General features: G+C 51.6%; 2 protein-coding genes across 2 annotated transcripts in view; one reads left to right on the forward strand and one right to left on the reverse strand.

Moving 5' to 3' along the window:
• MED9 (mediator complex subunit 9) overlaps nucleotides 1-12,492 on the forward strand; it is a 15,613-nt gene extending 3,121 nt beyond the window's left edge. The window contains exon 2 of the mRNA XM_006104868.3: nucleotides 9,466-12,492. Within this exon, the coding sequence (XP_006104930.1) occupies nucleotides 9,466-9,682 (217 nt within the window). The 3' untranslated portion in view covers nucleotides 9,683-12,492. The remainder of the gene's footprint in view (nucleotides 1-9,465) is intronic.
• Nucleotides 12,493-12,981: 489 nt separating this feature from the next.
• Nucleotides 12,982-13,920, reverse strand: part of RASD1 (ras related dexamethasone induced 1) — a 1,462-nt gene continuing 523 nt past the window's right edge. Inside the window, exon 2 of the mRNA XM_006104869.3 lies at nucleotides 12,982-13,702. Within this exon, the coding sequence (XP_006104931.1) occupies nucleotides 13,122-13,702 (581 nt within the window). The 3' untranslated portion in view covers nucleotides 12,982-13,121. The remainder of the gene's footprint in view (nucleotides 13,703-13,920) is intronic.

The raw sequence follows: 13,920 nt of genomic DNA on the forward strand, positions 1-13,920 counted from the left end.
TGACCACCAGGCCGACTGGCTGTAGGAATCAGCTGTGGAAAATGTCTGTCTTCTGGGGAGGCGCTATTCCAGCCTTTGCCTGAGGCGGTCGGCAAATGGCCGTGCGCAGGGCTTGGGCGGGGTGGGCTCAACAGGGCGGGGGGAGGGAGCCGCTATGACTGCTCTCAGTCCGTCCCCAGGGGCTCTGCCTCTCTGTCCCCGTAACCGCTGCAAACCTCGGAGGGGCCGTAGCCAGACAGTCCCGCTTCTCCCGTTTGAGTCTGGGTCCCTAGAGACTCGCCCGGATCTGTAGCCCAGAGTCTGAGACTCGCTCCTGATTGAAAACGACAATCGCGCCCTCAGCCGCCAGCCCGCTTTGCACGCGCACCCTCACCACCGCACCGCCGTACCTTTAAATTTTCCACACTGCGCCTCCGCTGAGCGTCGGAATGCTGTTGTTTTTGCTTCTAGTTGAAGAGACTCTCCTCAGCCAGCCTTCCCGTGGTTCTGGTTGATGTCCGCTCCGACTTTTAGTTGTATTTTTGAAGTGGTTGTTCGAGGCAGCAAACTCCGGTGTTTACCTATGCCGCCATCTTCGATTCCCCCTATTTTATTGATTTTAGAGGGAGAGGGAGAGAGAGATAGAAACATCAATGATGAGAGAGAATCATTGATTGGCTGCCTCCTGCACGGCCTTCACTGGGGATCAAGCCCGCAACCCCGGCATGTGCTCTTGACCGGAACCGAACCTGGGACACCTCAGTCTGCAGGCCAACGCTCCATCCACTGAGCCAAACCAGCCAGGGCTACATTTTAATTTTGGCTAATCTGATTGGTCAGAAATGATACATTATATCAATCTGTCTTTTATGATATGAGGTAAAGCATCTTTTCATATGCAACTTTATATGTCATTTCTCATTTTTTCCCTATAAACTTCCCATTTTTCTATTAGGTCATTTCTCTTTTATGGGCTCTTTGTATATTAAGGAAAGTATGTCCTTTGTCAAGTGTAGTTTAAATCTTTTCTTCTGACTTGGGGGTTGGTTTGTTGTTCGGAAGCATCTCAATTTATATAGGGCAGGTTTGTTAAGAATTTCCTTTATGGCTTCTGAGTTTTGGTCTAGGTCTTCTAACCTTAGTTTCGGATCTATAATTGCCTCTTAATTCGTCTCTTTGCCTTTATGCTCTCCTCTTTCCAGTTCATCCTGTGTGAGTTAACAGGAAGAACTAGGGCTCTTTCCAAATTGTTTTTGCAACCTTTTAGCCTTCCATCCAGAGAGCTCTGCATACCATCATCAAGTCTTCTGCCTGAACTGCAACAAAGCCCAGATGTGGGTGGCGGAGTCTTCCCGGCTTGTGCGCACTCCAGACCCTCCGTGGGTGTGCCTTCCTGCCCTCCGTGTGCCCAGAGAAATGCCACATATTTTCAAGGACTGGCTCAGAGGCCACCTCTTCCCGCTGTGTAAGCTTCTGGCTCCTCATGCTCCTGGCGGAGGTGCACCCTGCCTGGTGTTAGCAGTCCCACAGCCATAACTTCCATCCTTCCTAGCGTCTTCCCTAGTTAAATGAGCAGCCAAAACTACGCATTTGTGTTATTTTCAAAGATTGAGCAAAAGGAAAAGGAAAATCTCATTTTTATGCCTGTAAGAAATTTTATAGGTCTCAGGTATTTGAGACTATTTCTGGTATGCATAGAAGCCACATTACAGAAGTACATCTCTATATATAAAAGCCTAATCGACCAAATGACCGAGCAACCGAACAACCAAACGACTGAACGACCGGTTGACCGGTCACCATGATGCGCCCTGACCACCAGGGGGCAGACACTGAACCCAGGAGCTGCCCCCTCGTGGTCAGTGTACTCCCACAGCAGGAGCACCGCTCAGCTGACCATCAGGTGCCAGATGCCGCTGGGCTCACGCCTGGCAAGCGTAGCTGCAGTGGCATGAGCCTCTCCCGCCTCCGCAGCAGTGCTACCGAGCGGCGGTAGTGACAGCAGGTGCAGTAGACCAGGTTGAGCAGGAGTGGCGCAGTGCCTGGCCCGGGCTCCTCCCTGGCCGCCTGCCGCTCCGCACTACTACATCCCCCGAGGGGTCCCAGTTTGCAAGAGGGCGCAGGTCAGGCTGAGGGACCCCACTGGTGCATGAATCCATGCACCAGGCCTCTAGTATATAATAAAGGAGGAATGAAAGAGGCCTGTGGACCAGGGAAAGTTATAACTTTTGTTTCCTTCAAACTTTCCAAATCTAATCTAGTCTGGAATGAAGTGTCCCTGCCTAGGAATTCTGAATTGCAGTTGTCACTGCCTTGCGTGATGGTTTTGGTCTCCTAGTAAATGTATTCTGTCAATGCAGGTATTTAAACATTTTTTAATTTGAGTTTTTAGTTGTTGAATGTTTTTAGGTTGCTGTGGCCCCATGCACGAATTTGTGCACATTGAAAGAATTAATTAGAAGAAATATTTTATTATCACTGTTTGCCCTTCTCTATAGTAGAAATGTCAACCAAATTCACAATCGACAATGACAGATCGAAACACATGCATGCGATTGGCGTCAGCGAGAGCTTTATATGTATCAGGCATGCATGAGTCAACTTAGCCTTTTATAGGTATAGAATAAACTTGCTTAATTAGACCTGCTTTCTGATGTAGCTAAACTTTTTCCAGCCCAGTGAAGCACCCCAGCTTCTCTTTCAGGTAATTGTCAGCAACAAGGCAGTAAATACTAACACAAAGCAGATTATTATTGTAGATCACGCAGGGAGAACAAAGGGTAAAATGTTGAACTGCAGCGGTGTTTGACTATTCTGCGCAGTGAAAAAGCCTGAAGGTCCACCATTTTCAAGGTCCACCATTTCTTCTTTTTAGTCGGGTCAAGTTTCTAAGTTTTCTAAATCTCCGTTTTCAGGCGAATGAAAAGAAAACAGGATTCCCCCAAGTCTCCTATCTACCTACTCCAGGACTTCTGCGAGGATCAAATGAGATGAGGCACAGGAAAACGCATTGCTACATGACATCATTACCCGGTGCCCACAGCCACCGTTTCAGGGCTGGGCATTTTGCGCCATGGGGTCTTGGCAGTGTTGGTGGGTTGTTGCCCTGGGGTGGTGGTGAGGCCAGTGTCCCACTTGGGAGAAGCCGAGTGTTGCTTTGTGGGCATCAGGTCTCGGTGCAGTTTCTCTGTAAATGGCCAGTGTGTGTCAGGGCAGCTCCTGCGTTGAGTGTCTGCCCCTTGGTGGTCAGTGCGCGTCATAGCGACCGGTCGGATGGTCGGACACTTAGCATGTTAGCCTTTTATGTATATGGATGTTTTTAGGTTGCTGGGTAGGTAGAGGGGAACCATCATCTTTGATGCCGCGGAGATAGTCCAAGCCATGAGCACACTGCTCCGTCCTTTAATCTTAGGGTGGAGCCATGTTGCTTAAAACAAGTTCATTTGCTGTGGAGGCAGGTCAGCAGGACCTCAGAGCCCTGGGGAGGCTTCTGTCTGGGAGTGGGGTATTACGGGCCTGCTGCTTCCCACACAGGTGTCTGCTTTGATCTGACGGGGAGGCCTGTCGGGGTTGCACAGGAAGCAGCCTCCACATTGGCAAGCGAAGAGGTCGACAAATGACCACTGGCTCCCCGGGCTTGTCTCTGCTCGTGTTACTGCAGCCTCCCTCGCTGCCCTTGTCTCTCCTTCCGAGTCCCAGTGAGAGGATGAGCCCCGGAGAGGGGACATCCCTAGGCTGCCTGGGGGACATCCCTAGGCTGCGCATAAGCCTCTGCTCTTCTCTCCACCTCGCCAGCCCTCCAGCCCGACCTGGCAGCACCTGCTGGAACACAGGCTCCGTGAGTTAGTCGCTCGTGCAGCGTGCTGATGCCACGGCAGACCGTTTACCCTGCGTCTTGGGAAGAGGGGAGGCTCCTTGTGGTGGGCCTGGGTGGCTCCCGTCGAAGTGAGTCTGTCTGGCAGGTATTGTCTGGAAGGGGTAACCAACTGAAGTCGTTAGCGCAGACTTAAGTTTGTACAGGTTGGTGGCAGAGGGGTGTCAGGAGGAGAAGACCTGGGTCTGTAGGAAACGAGTGACAGTATGAGGAGGAGGCGGGGGGTAGGGGGCGGTAGGAGGTGGAGTTGGCAGGACTGGCGCTGGGTGAACATCGGGCACACGGAGCTTCACCATAGCATGTGGAGGGAAGGGGGGAGGGGGGCTTAGCTCAGTAGCTGAGGGGGTGGGAGCAGATGGACACTCTTGGCTGTTTTGTTTAGAGCAGTTTCTTCCAAACTTCTTTTAACAGCAGAGCCTCTTACTCCTCCTTAAAAGTATGTTTTTCACATGTAAGTCAGTGAGTAGATAAAAGCAAGGGCATGAGTGAGGTCCCCTTAAGAGCTAGCAGAACTGGAGCAGAGAAAGAGAACTGGCCACGAGGAAGTGATAGCTGCTCTCCAGGGTGTGAGGAGCCCGGACTCCAGGAGTGTGCCTTTGGTAATCTGCCCAACTTTGTAATATATGTAACCTTTGACCCAGAAATCACACTTCTGGGAACTTATCAAAGTACTTGCACAAGTACATACAGATATAGCAGCGGTTCTCAACCTGGGGGTCGAGACCCCTTTGGGGGTCGAACGACCCTTTCACAGGGGTCGCCTAAGACCATCGGAAAACACATATATAATTACATATTGTTTTTGTGATTAATCACTATGCTTTAATTATGTTCAATTTGTAACAATGAAAATACATCCTGCATATCAGATATTTACATGACGATTCATAACAGCAAAATTACAGTTATGAAGTAGCAACGAAAATAATTTTATGGTTGGGGGTCACCACAACATGAGGAACTGTATTAAAGGGTCGCGGCATGAGGAAGGTTGAGAACCACTGAGATATAGGTATAAAATGTTGGTTGCCACTCTGATTGCAAGTGATAAATTGCCAACATCCAAACACCCATCAACAGCCAAGTCATTTAGCTGTCTACTTGTATTTGTGTTAACATGAAAAGACATCCAGGATGCATTATTCAGGGGAAAAGGCAAGAATAAGACCGTGTGCCCTGCTGGTGTGGCTCAGAGGTTGAGCATTGATCTATAAACCAGTAGGTCATGGTTTGATTCTGGTCAAGGGCACATGCCTGGGTTGCAGGCTCTATCCCCAGTAGAGGGCGTGCAGGAGGCAGCCAATCAATGATTCTTTCTCATCATTGATGTTTCTCTCTCTTCTCCCTTCCTCTCTGAAATCAATAAAAATATATGTAAAAAAAAAAAGAAAAGAATAAGCCCTAACCGGTTTGGCTCAGTAGATAGAGTGTCGGCCTGCAGACTGAAGGGTCCCAGGTTTGATTCCGGCCAAGGGCATGTACCTTGGTTGCAGGCACATCCCCAGTAGGGGGTGTGCGGGAAGCAGCTGATTGATGTTTCTCTCTCATCGATGTTTCTAACTCTCTATTCCTCTCCCTTCCTCTCTGTAAAGAATCAATAAAAAATATATTTTAAAAAAAAGAATAAGACCATGTGTGTAGTATGGTCAAAACAAATAAAAAATTAAGTGTGCATTTGTATGTTGCTATATATTTTGAAGCAATCTGAAACAGCGTATGCCACAGTTAACAGACGTGATCTCGGGGACGTGGCATCAGGGACTTTCCTAAGCCTGGGTGCCTGTCGTTTTAACTTTCCCCTTCAAACACCTATTACTGTCATAAACAACAACAACAAAAGCAAACACTGGTTTAGAAAGATGTTAGTGTGGGAGGAGGAGAGGGTGAGAAGGACTGGTCCCAGGATGGGACAGGAGGCTGAAGGGGATGAGCTTTTGAGGAGAAAGAAATGGGAAGCAGTCAGATGCCACCTAGAGGTCACAAGCAGTGGTGCTAGGTTTGGGAGGAGGTTGCTTTAGTGATCTGGGTTCCTTGAACTTCTAAGCTACCAGTGGGCACACTTTTGCTCAGTTTGTATTTTCAAGCCCCAAAGCACCTCTACTAAAAACCAAAGCTGTGCCCTACTTACTAGCACCTGTACTCACCATCGTGCTAACTCACCACCTGCACTGGTGACACAGCACAATGTCTGTCCACTGCTGGAATCGTGCTAAGCATCACCCAGATGTGCACAAAAGACTGTCAGGAAGTGGCCTGTCTGTTAAGGTAGAGAAGTAATGTTTTTGTCCATTTAAAAAAAATTTTTTTAAGAGAGGGAGAAACATCGATCGGCTGTCTCCTGTGTGCCCCCTACTGGGGATCGAGCCCGCAACCCGGGCATGTGCCCTGACTAGGAATTGAACTGTGACCTCTTGGTGCATGGGACGACACTCGACCAGCTGAGCCACACCATCCAGGGCATTTGTCCACCTGAAAACTACAGTGGGTGGGACCAGAGTGCCCTAACCTTGCTCTTTGTATGATTTGATTTGTGTGTTTCTCAGCTTGGCCCAGTCTCCTTCTTTCTTTCTAAAGTTAGATGATGACTCACGCTGTACACAAAGGCAGGCCGTGTGGAGCTTTCTGCTTCTGTTCACGCAGTGTTTGGGCCTGATGCTGTTCTTTCGGCTTGAGTCTTTCACGGTCACCCTGGCCTAGCAGGTTCCCTCTTGGTTTGAGCCAGTTCCTGAATAGAGTGTTTTTCTCACCCCAGGAGTTCCATGCTGTTTACTCCACAACTAGGGCAGGCCCAGGAGCTTGCAGAGGGCCTCGCTGTGGTCTGGGTGGTCCTCTGCTCAGCTCCCCCAGGTGGGCTTTTGTTGTTGACTTAAACAGCAGAAATTTCTCACGGTTGTGGAGGCCAGAAACCTGAAGTCGAGGTGTGGGTAGGTAGGTTGCTTCTTCTGAGGCCTCTGCTTGGCTTGCAGGTGCTGGTCCTCTCCCTGTCCTCACGTGGTCTTTCCTCTGTGCGTCCAGGTGGCTTTTCATGTGGCTCCTCCTTTGCTGTCTAAAGCAGTGGTTGCAACTGGTGGTCCCCAGACCCCTGGTGGTCTGTGAGGTCCGAAAGGTTGGCGACCGCTGATGTAAAGGGTGTCTCCTTTACTGAAAGTTCACCCGGTAAAGAATGGGCAACCCTGGGGATTTGGGGTTTTTTCAGAAATGAGCATCTTAAACATGGTCTACTTTTTACTTTCAGAATTAAAAATCCTTTGGGGCCAGGTAATGTTGCTTCCAGAACTGGATTGTCATAACTTCCTTCCAAATTTTTATTTTATGTATTTTTGTTTGTTTTTACTATGTCCTTTCAGATTCATGTGAGGTTAATCAGTTTTCTTAAAACTATAATTTCAAAACTCACTTGGAACTTAAATCCATAACAGTGTGTTAACACATATGCCATTCAAGTATCATGAGTTCAGAAGTCCAGATGCTTTCTGTCCAGATTGTGGATCTGAGCTGAGACCTGTCAGGATGAAAATCAGACCTGCTCAGTGGATCTTTCCAGATGACTTACAGCCTTAAGGGTTCCCTCCCAGAAACCGAGAGGAGGGAGGCACACCACTAACTGAGCACAGCTACATCGAGGGCCTCAGCTGACAAGAAAGGGGTGGCCCTTCATTTCTTAGGATAAATGATTGATTCTTCACATCTTGTCTCTGAGTTAGAGCTACTGATACGTTCGCCAGGTATGAGCTGTGCCTGATGGATCACCGGGGAAGGTGGATATTGTGTCTGCATAAGCAGAGAAACGAGTAGTAAATATGAATTAGCACCATCTGGGTTGAAATTTCCCACTAGGGTTGAACATTTATTTTTATTTTTAAAACAGATCACACCACAAAACTTTTTTTTTTTAGATGTGGCTCAGTGGTTAAGCATCGACCTGTGAACCAGGAGGTCTCGGTTTGATTCCTAATCAGGGCACATGCCTGGGTTGCAGGCTCAATGCCCAGTAGGGGATGTGTAGGAGGCAGCCAATCAATGATTCTCTCATCATTGATGTTTCTACCCCTCTTCCTCTCCCTTCTGCTCTGAAATCAATAAAAATATTTTTAAAAAATCATTGACAGTTTTCCCCTCTTATGCCTCAATGGAGGATGATGTTTAGAACCACCTACTGAATTGGATTTTAGTTTTTAGTTTCAACTGCTTGTTTTCAAAAGCTTATCCAGTGCACCAAAAGGTCACTGGTTCAGTTCTTGTCAGAGCACAGACCCAGGTTGTGGGTTTGATCCTTGGTCAGGATGTGTATGGAGGCAGCTGATTGATGTTTCTCTCTCTCTCTCTCTTTCTCTCTCTCTCTCTCTCTCTCTCTCTCTCTCTCCCCCCCCTCCCTCTCCCTCTCCCTTTCTCTCTCAAATCAATAAAAAATAAACACATTAAGAAAATAATAATAAAGCCTGGCTAGCATGGCTCAGTGGTTGAGCACTGACCTATGAACCAGGAGGTCATGGTTTAATTCCCAGTCAGGGCACAGAGAGGAAGAGAGAGATAGAAACATCAATGATGAGAGAATCATTGATTGGCTGCCTCCTGCACGCTCCCTACTGGGGATCGAGCCCACAACCCGGGCATGTGCCCTTGACCAGAATCGAAACCGGGACCCTTCAGTCAGCATGCCGACGACGCTCTATCCACTGAGCCAAACCAGCTAGGGCAATAAATAAATAAGTAAATAAATACACACACACACACACACACACACACACACATATATATGGTGTGTACATGGTGTATATATGGTATATATATGGTGTATAGGAGCAACTGTTATAGGAGCAACTGTTAGGCTGTTTCTTTGATCGTTCTTGTTTGTTTTGAAGTTAGTGGAGACGGGGGCCTGGACTTCTGGGCAGCTGCTAAGAGCTGTGAGATGAAGTGGAGGCTCCTGCCTTTAAAATGAGCTGGGCCTGAAGGCACAGAGTTCATATAACTGTGGCAGAGAGCTGTACCTTCTGAAACATTTCCAATAGTTTCTAACTAATTTAAATACTATTAATAACTCTGTGGGAATTAGTCTTTGTGTTCATAGAATCAAGTATCCAACCGTCCGCTAAAAGTGGCTGACAGTCTCCCGATTGGCCTGGAAATGGCTGAAATGAGAAAAAGTGTAACATTTCAGCAAATTTTTCTTGCAGTGTGTCACCTGATATTGGTAATGGTTTGTTCATTCGTTCAGCAGACACTTATGAACTTATTTGCCAAGCATTCGTTCTTTCAACAGATGTTACTTGAGTGCCCAAGTGCTCAGGGACTGGCCGTGGCACGGGATGCAGCTGGGAATGAGGTGGACAGTCCTGGCCTCTTAGCTAATAGACATTAAGCATCTAATTTTGCGCACGTGCTACGGGAGGGGCTGCACAGGCGCTGCTCGGCGCTGGGGCTTTTCCTGAGCAGCGGTCACAGGCCCGCCTTAAGGCTGCATGAGAGAGCCAGGCCCTGCCCTCTGGTGCACAGCCCAGGAGGGGGACAGGCAGAAACCAGGCGTCTACAAGGCCTGTGGGGTGCAGAGGAGGGAGCCGGGTGTCTCAGCCTTAGCTGCGAGTGTTAATACCTACCCTCTGACCCTGCAGCATGGACAAGGACAGCCCGGACATCCACCATGACCTCAACGCCCTCAAGACCAAGTTCCAGGAGACGCGCAAGGTCATCAGCACCATGCCCGGCATCCACCTGAGCCCTGAGCAGCAGCAGCAACAGCTGCACAGCCTCCGGGAGCAAGTCAGGACCAAGAACGAGCTTCTGCAGAAGTACAAGAGCCTCTGCATGTTTGAGATCCCCAAAGAGTAGACGAGGCCGCCGCGTTCAGGATGCCCGAGAAAGCACGGGAGAGCAAGTGGCCCGATTGGTTCCTTATGAAGTGTGGTTCTTTGGACCCCAGCTCTGAACTTTATAGCCGAGTGGCGGGGAGGCTATTGTGCTGCTTCCTCAGCTGAACTTGACGTTGACTGTGGGAGGGGCGGCCTGGAGCTCAGAGTGGCTGGGGCTTCCTTCCATGTGTCCGCGTGTCTCGATGCGTAATAGCTGGAGTGCCTGCCGGTGGGAAGAAGAGGGTCCTGGCCCTGCCTCTGGGGAGGGGCCACCTCCTGCGTGTTTGGGCTCCACTGGCATCTCCGCTTTGCTTCCTGCCTCCCTCTCTCTTCCCCCCGGACATGATCAGTGTGTGCCAGGACCACATCGTTCTGTTAACAGTGCTGTGTAGCCTTTGCACGAAGTTCACTGGACAGATGAGGCCTGGGCTCGTGCGGTGTGGGCTTAACATGGTGAACGAAGGCTGGGAGAAAGCAGTTTTGAAAGACGTTTTCTCCTGAAACTGTTTCCTTTTATGTTTGAGCCAGTGAGTGTAACTGTCCATGGGGGGTCGGCCAGCTGCCTGCCGGTGGCCCCTTGTCAGGTTCTCTGCCACCTACATGCTCTTTTCACTTTCAGCTCTTGCTCCCTTTGTCTCCTGTCATCTGCGGGCATCTCGTTTAGCCATTTAATGCCCAAGAGTGGCCAAACCGCTTCAGACCTCCTGGGGCCGGGGGGGAGTGTCGCTTCTACGCAGGCACAGGCGGGCTTCCGGCAAACAGCCGGCCTCTTCCAGCGTCTCAGATTCCGTGGTCTTGGTTTAAAAGTTTATTTCTCTCTCTGGCCTCGCTAAAGAGCCAGCACGAACATTACTGCGCTGCAGGCAGGTCATGATGGACTTTTTGTTCAGAAGGGCGGCTCGGTGACAGCTGTGACCGTCCCTGGGCCAGGTGCAGTTCTGAAGGGTGGGGCGCTCTAAACCCAAAGTTCAGCAGCCAAGTTCTGGTTCATGAAATGTTTACAAACACCCCTAATTTCCTGCAGGTGGGACGTTTTATTTTCATGCGCGTCCCTGGCCTCTTAAAGGATAAGGTGAGACTAGTAACCAAATATTATTTGAATCTAGAAATGAGTGCGTAACCTATGCTGACCAGTTCTGGGGCTTACCAGCTGCCTGCTGCTGACCTGGCCGGCAGGTGCTGACGGTGGAGATATTTTTAGCAGAGCCTCGCTCAGTGGCCCTGCAGCCACCTGCCAGAAGAGGGCGGGGCGGGAGCTGGGTCTGTGGTGGGGATCCGGTTTCTGTGGCTTTGGACAGAGGAGCCGGCTCTGCATTGAGGTGGGTAGTACCTGTTAGACTTCTACGTTGGGACTGTTCTTTAACTGAATCAGTTATTTTCTTGAACTTTCAGAGTAATGTGGGGCCAGTTTTAAGGCTCTGACCAAATACCATGAAGCACGAAGCACATGGGATGCAGGGCCCGGGCTTCCTGCCAGGCTGGGAGGTCAGCGTCCTGGGCGCCGTGGTTTTCAGGAGCGTCATTAAAAGCACTTTGCTCTGCTCTCAGGACATCTTGGTTTTTGTACTCAGAAGTTCTTAACAGGATGTCTCCTGGGCACTGGATATGTTCCCTTTGCTTAGAGATGACAAAGGGGCAACCTCCACTCCGCACCCCTCCCCCCAGCACATGCATGTTACAGTGTGGAAGCAGCAGCTCCTGCTGGCCTGGAGGCTCATCCTGCCCGCCCATGATGGGCCCCAAGGCCATCCCTCATTCCATAAGGGGTCAGTCCTGGCAGGGAGCAGCCCTCACCAGAGCGAGGTGGTAGTCCCTCCCCCGGGACAGTATCAAGTGCCCCTTACCGGCTGAACACCCCCTGGAAGCCGATTATTTGGATTATTGGGTGGCAGGCACTTTTTATTTCTTTAAAGATTTTTAAAAATTAATTTGAGAGACAGGGAGAAACATCGATGTTCCGCTCAAAGCTCTCACATGGATGGGCCACCTCCCGCAGGCCCTCCCCCCGGCCGGGGATCAAGCCCGCAACCTGGGCATGTGCCCTGACCGCAGATTGCAGCAGCGACCTTTTGGTGCACAGGATGGGACGACAACCAACAGCCACAGCGGCTTAAACATCACACTTAATTCTCACAGCAACTCCACGCAAAGGGCGTTCTCTGTATTTTCCTGGCACAGAATTCGGGGCTTGGCAGGTGTCGCTGCCCCAGGCTCGCACAATTCAGAGGGGTCCTGAGCTGAGAGTGGCTGCCTCCGCTCCTGAGGAAAGGAGCCAGCAGAGAAGCGCGCCGGACACCTACCCAGGGCAGAAAGTGCTTCCTGGAGTTGGAGGGGCCCGGAGGCTCAACTGTCTGTAGACAGCCGCCTGGGAGTCCGGAGAGGAGCCACGGGCCAGCTCTGCCTCCTTACTTGTGAACGCAGGGCCCAGTGACACCTCCAGACCTGTCACCTGGGGCCTGCACTGAGTATTGGACAGACAGTTGGGCACAGCCCCAGGGGCCTTTGTGGCTGGGTCACAGGGAAGCTAAGCTAGAAAGATGCATCTCAAGAGAGGACTCTGAAATCCTTTCTTGTTGGCCTCGATTTCAAAGGACCCATTCCCCAAATAGAAGGGCTTCTGCCCAGCCATCCGGAACTTTCCTAGAGCCTCTTCCCCCAGGAGAGCTGAAGCTGTGCTCAGAACGCTGGTGCGTTTTCCAGGTCTGGGAAGGGGAGCCTAAGCCACAACGTAGAAACCCACTCCTCCCTCTCACCCTGCCCCTCGGCCCATTTATAAAAGCAAAGAAAGCATGGTTTTCATTTTAAATTATTTTATAGTAAAATAACCAGTAACAATAACACGGTCTCACACAGTATAAACACTGGATAAGGTTTTGTTCATGTTCACGAAGTTTTTTCCTTGTGCAGTTTCACACACACATGTAAACAAGTCATTTGGCTGATCTGACCCCTTAGTTTCAGGGCAAAAGCTTTTGCCAGCTGCCACGGCAGCCCAATCGCAGACAAGTGAATGCCCTGGTCTCCCTTTACCCTGCGGCGGGCAGAACGGCTTCTGGGAGCCCAGCGGTGGCTGATTCACTTCCACACACACCTTCCCAGCTATTGGGTCTCTATGAGAATCCAGGCAAGTTCACCCTCTGTTGGACCTGTGCCCACCAAGTCAGGGTGCAGGGGTTGGTGGTGGTGCCAGTGGGCGCTCAGACGGGGGCGGGGGAGGGGGGCACCTGTGACCCAGTTCGCTTTCCTTCCAAAGCAGATGACCAGCCCTCCTCCGTTTTCACCTCCCAGTTGGCGGGCCGGGCTCGGGGGAGGGAAGACGCCAGGACACTTGAAGCTCAGGGCCAGCCCGGACCTGGATTTTACTTTTAAACAACAGGGTCTTCCTTCGGTCCTGCTGTCGGCCTGGGGGAGCGGGAGCCCTAGCTGATCACGCAGCGCTCCCTGTCCTTGGCCTGGCCGCCCACCTTCTCGCGCACGCACAGGAGGTCGCTGTGCACGCTGGGCCGGCGCGCGAAGGGCGCCACGATGCCCAAGGCGCCCCCCGGGCCGCCGGCGCGCAGCGGCTTCCCGCCCCGCAGCGCCTGGTGCAGCGCCTCGCAGTGCTGCGCGGACAGCCGGCGGTGCAGGCCCGGGCTCATCTCCCCGGGCAGCCCGGCCATGGCGAAGAGCGCCCGGAACATGGGGTCCAGGCTGCTGTTCTTTTTGGCCGAGACCTCGAAGTAGGCGCAGCGCGGGGGGCCGTCGCCCAGCAGCTGCCGGACCTCGGCCGGCTCCACCTCGCGGTGGAGGTCGCGGTCGCCCTTGTTGCCGCACAGCACCAGGGGCACGTCCGCCCGCCCCTTGGGTTTGTTCCTGAGGCAGGACTTGGTGTCCAGGATCTGCTGCTTGAGCCTCTGCGCCTCCTCGAAGGATTCGCGGTTGTCCAGGCTGAACACCAGAATGAAAACGTCTCCTGCGGGGGCAGAGCAGGAGAGGCGGTGAGGGGGCTGCCAAGGGGGCCCTTAAAGTGGGCTTGGCTTTGGGGTCGCCCAGCCGCCAGGAGCCGGGCGCCAGGCGCTCAGACCTCTCCACGCGCAAACTGGGCACCCGCGCCCTCGCCAGTGCTCTCGGACGAGGGGTCTTCAACCCCCCTCCCGGGGGCACAGCTGGCATCAACACCCTCCACCCCCCTCCCGCTTGCCCGGCCCGGTGCCCCGCTCACCGGTTGAGGATGGGAGA

The sequence above is a fragment of the Myotis lucifugus genome, unplaced genomic scaffold (assembly GCF_000147115.1).
Source record: "Myotis lucifugus unplaced genomic scaffold, Myoluc2.0 scaffold_616, whole genome shotgun sequence".
Lineage (NCBI taxonomy): Eukaryota > Metazoa > Chordata > Mammalia > Chiroptera > Vespertilionidae > Myotis > Myotis lucifugus.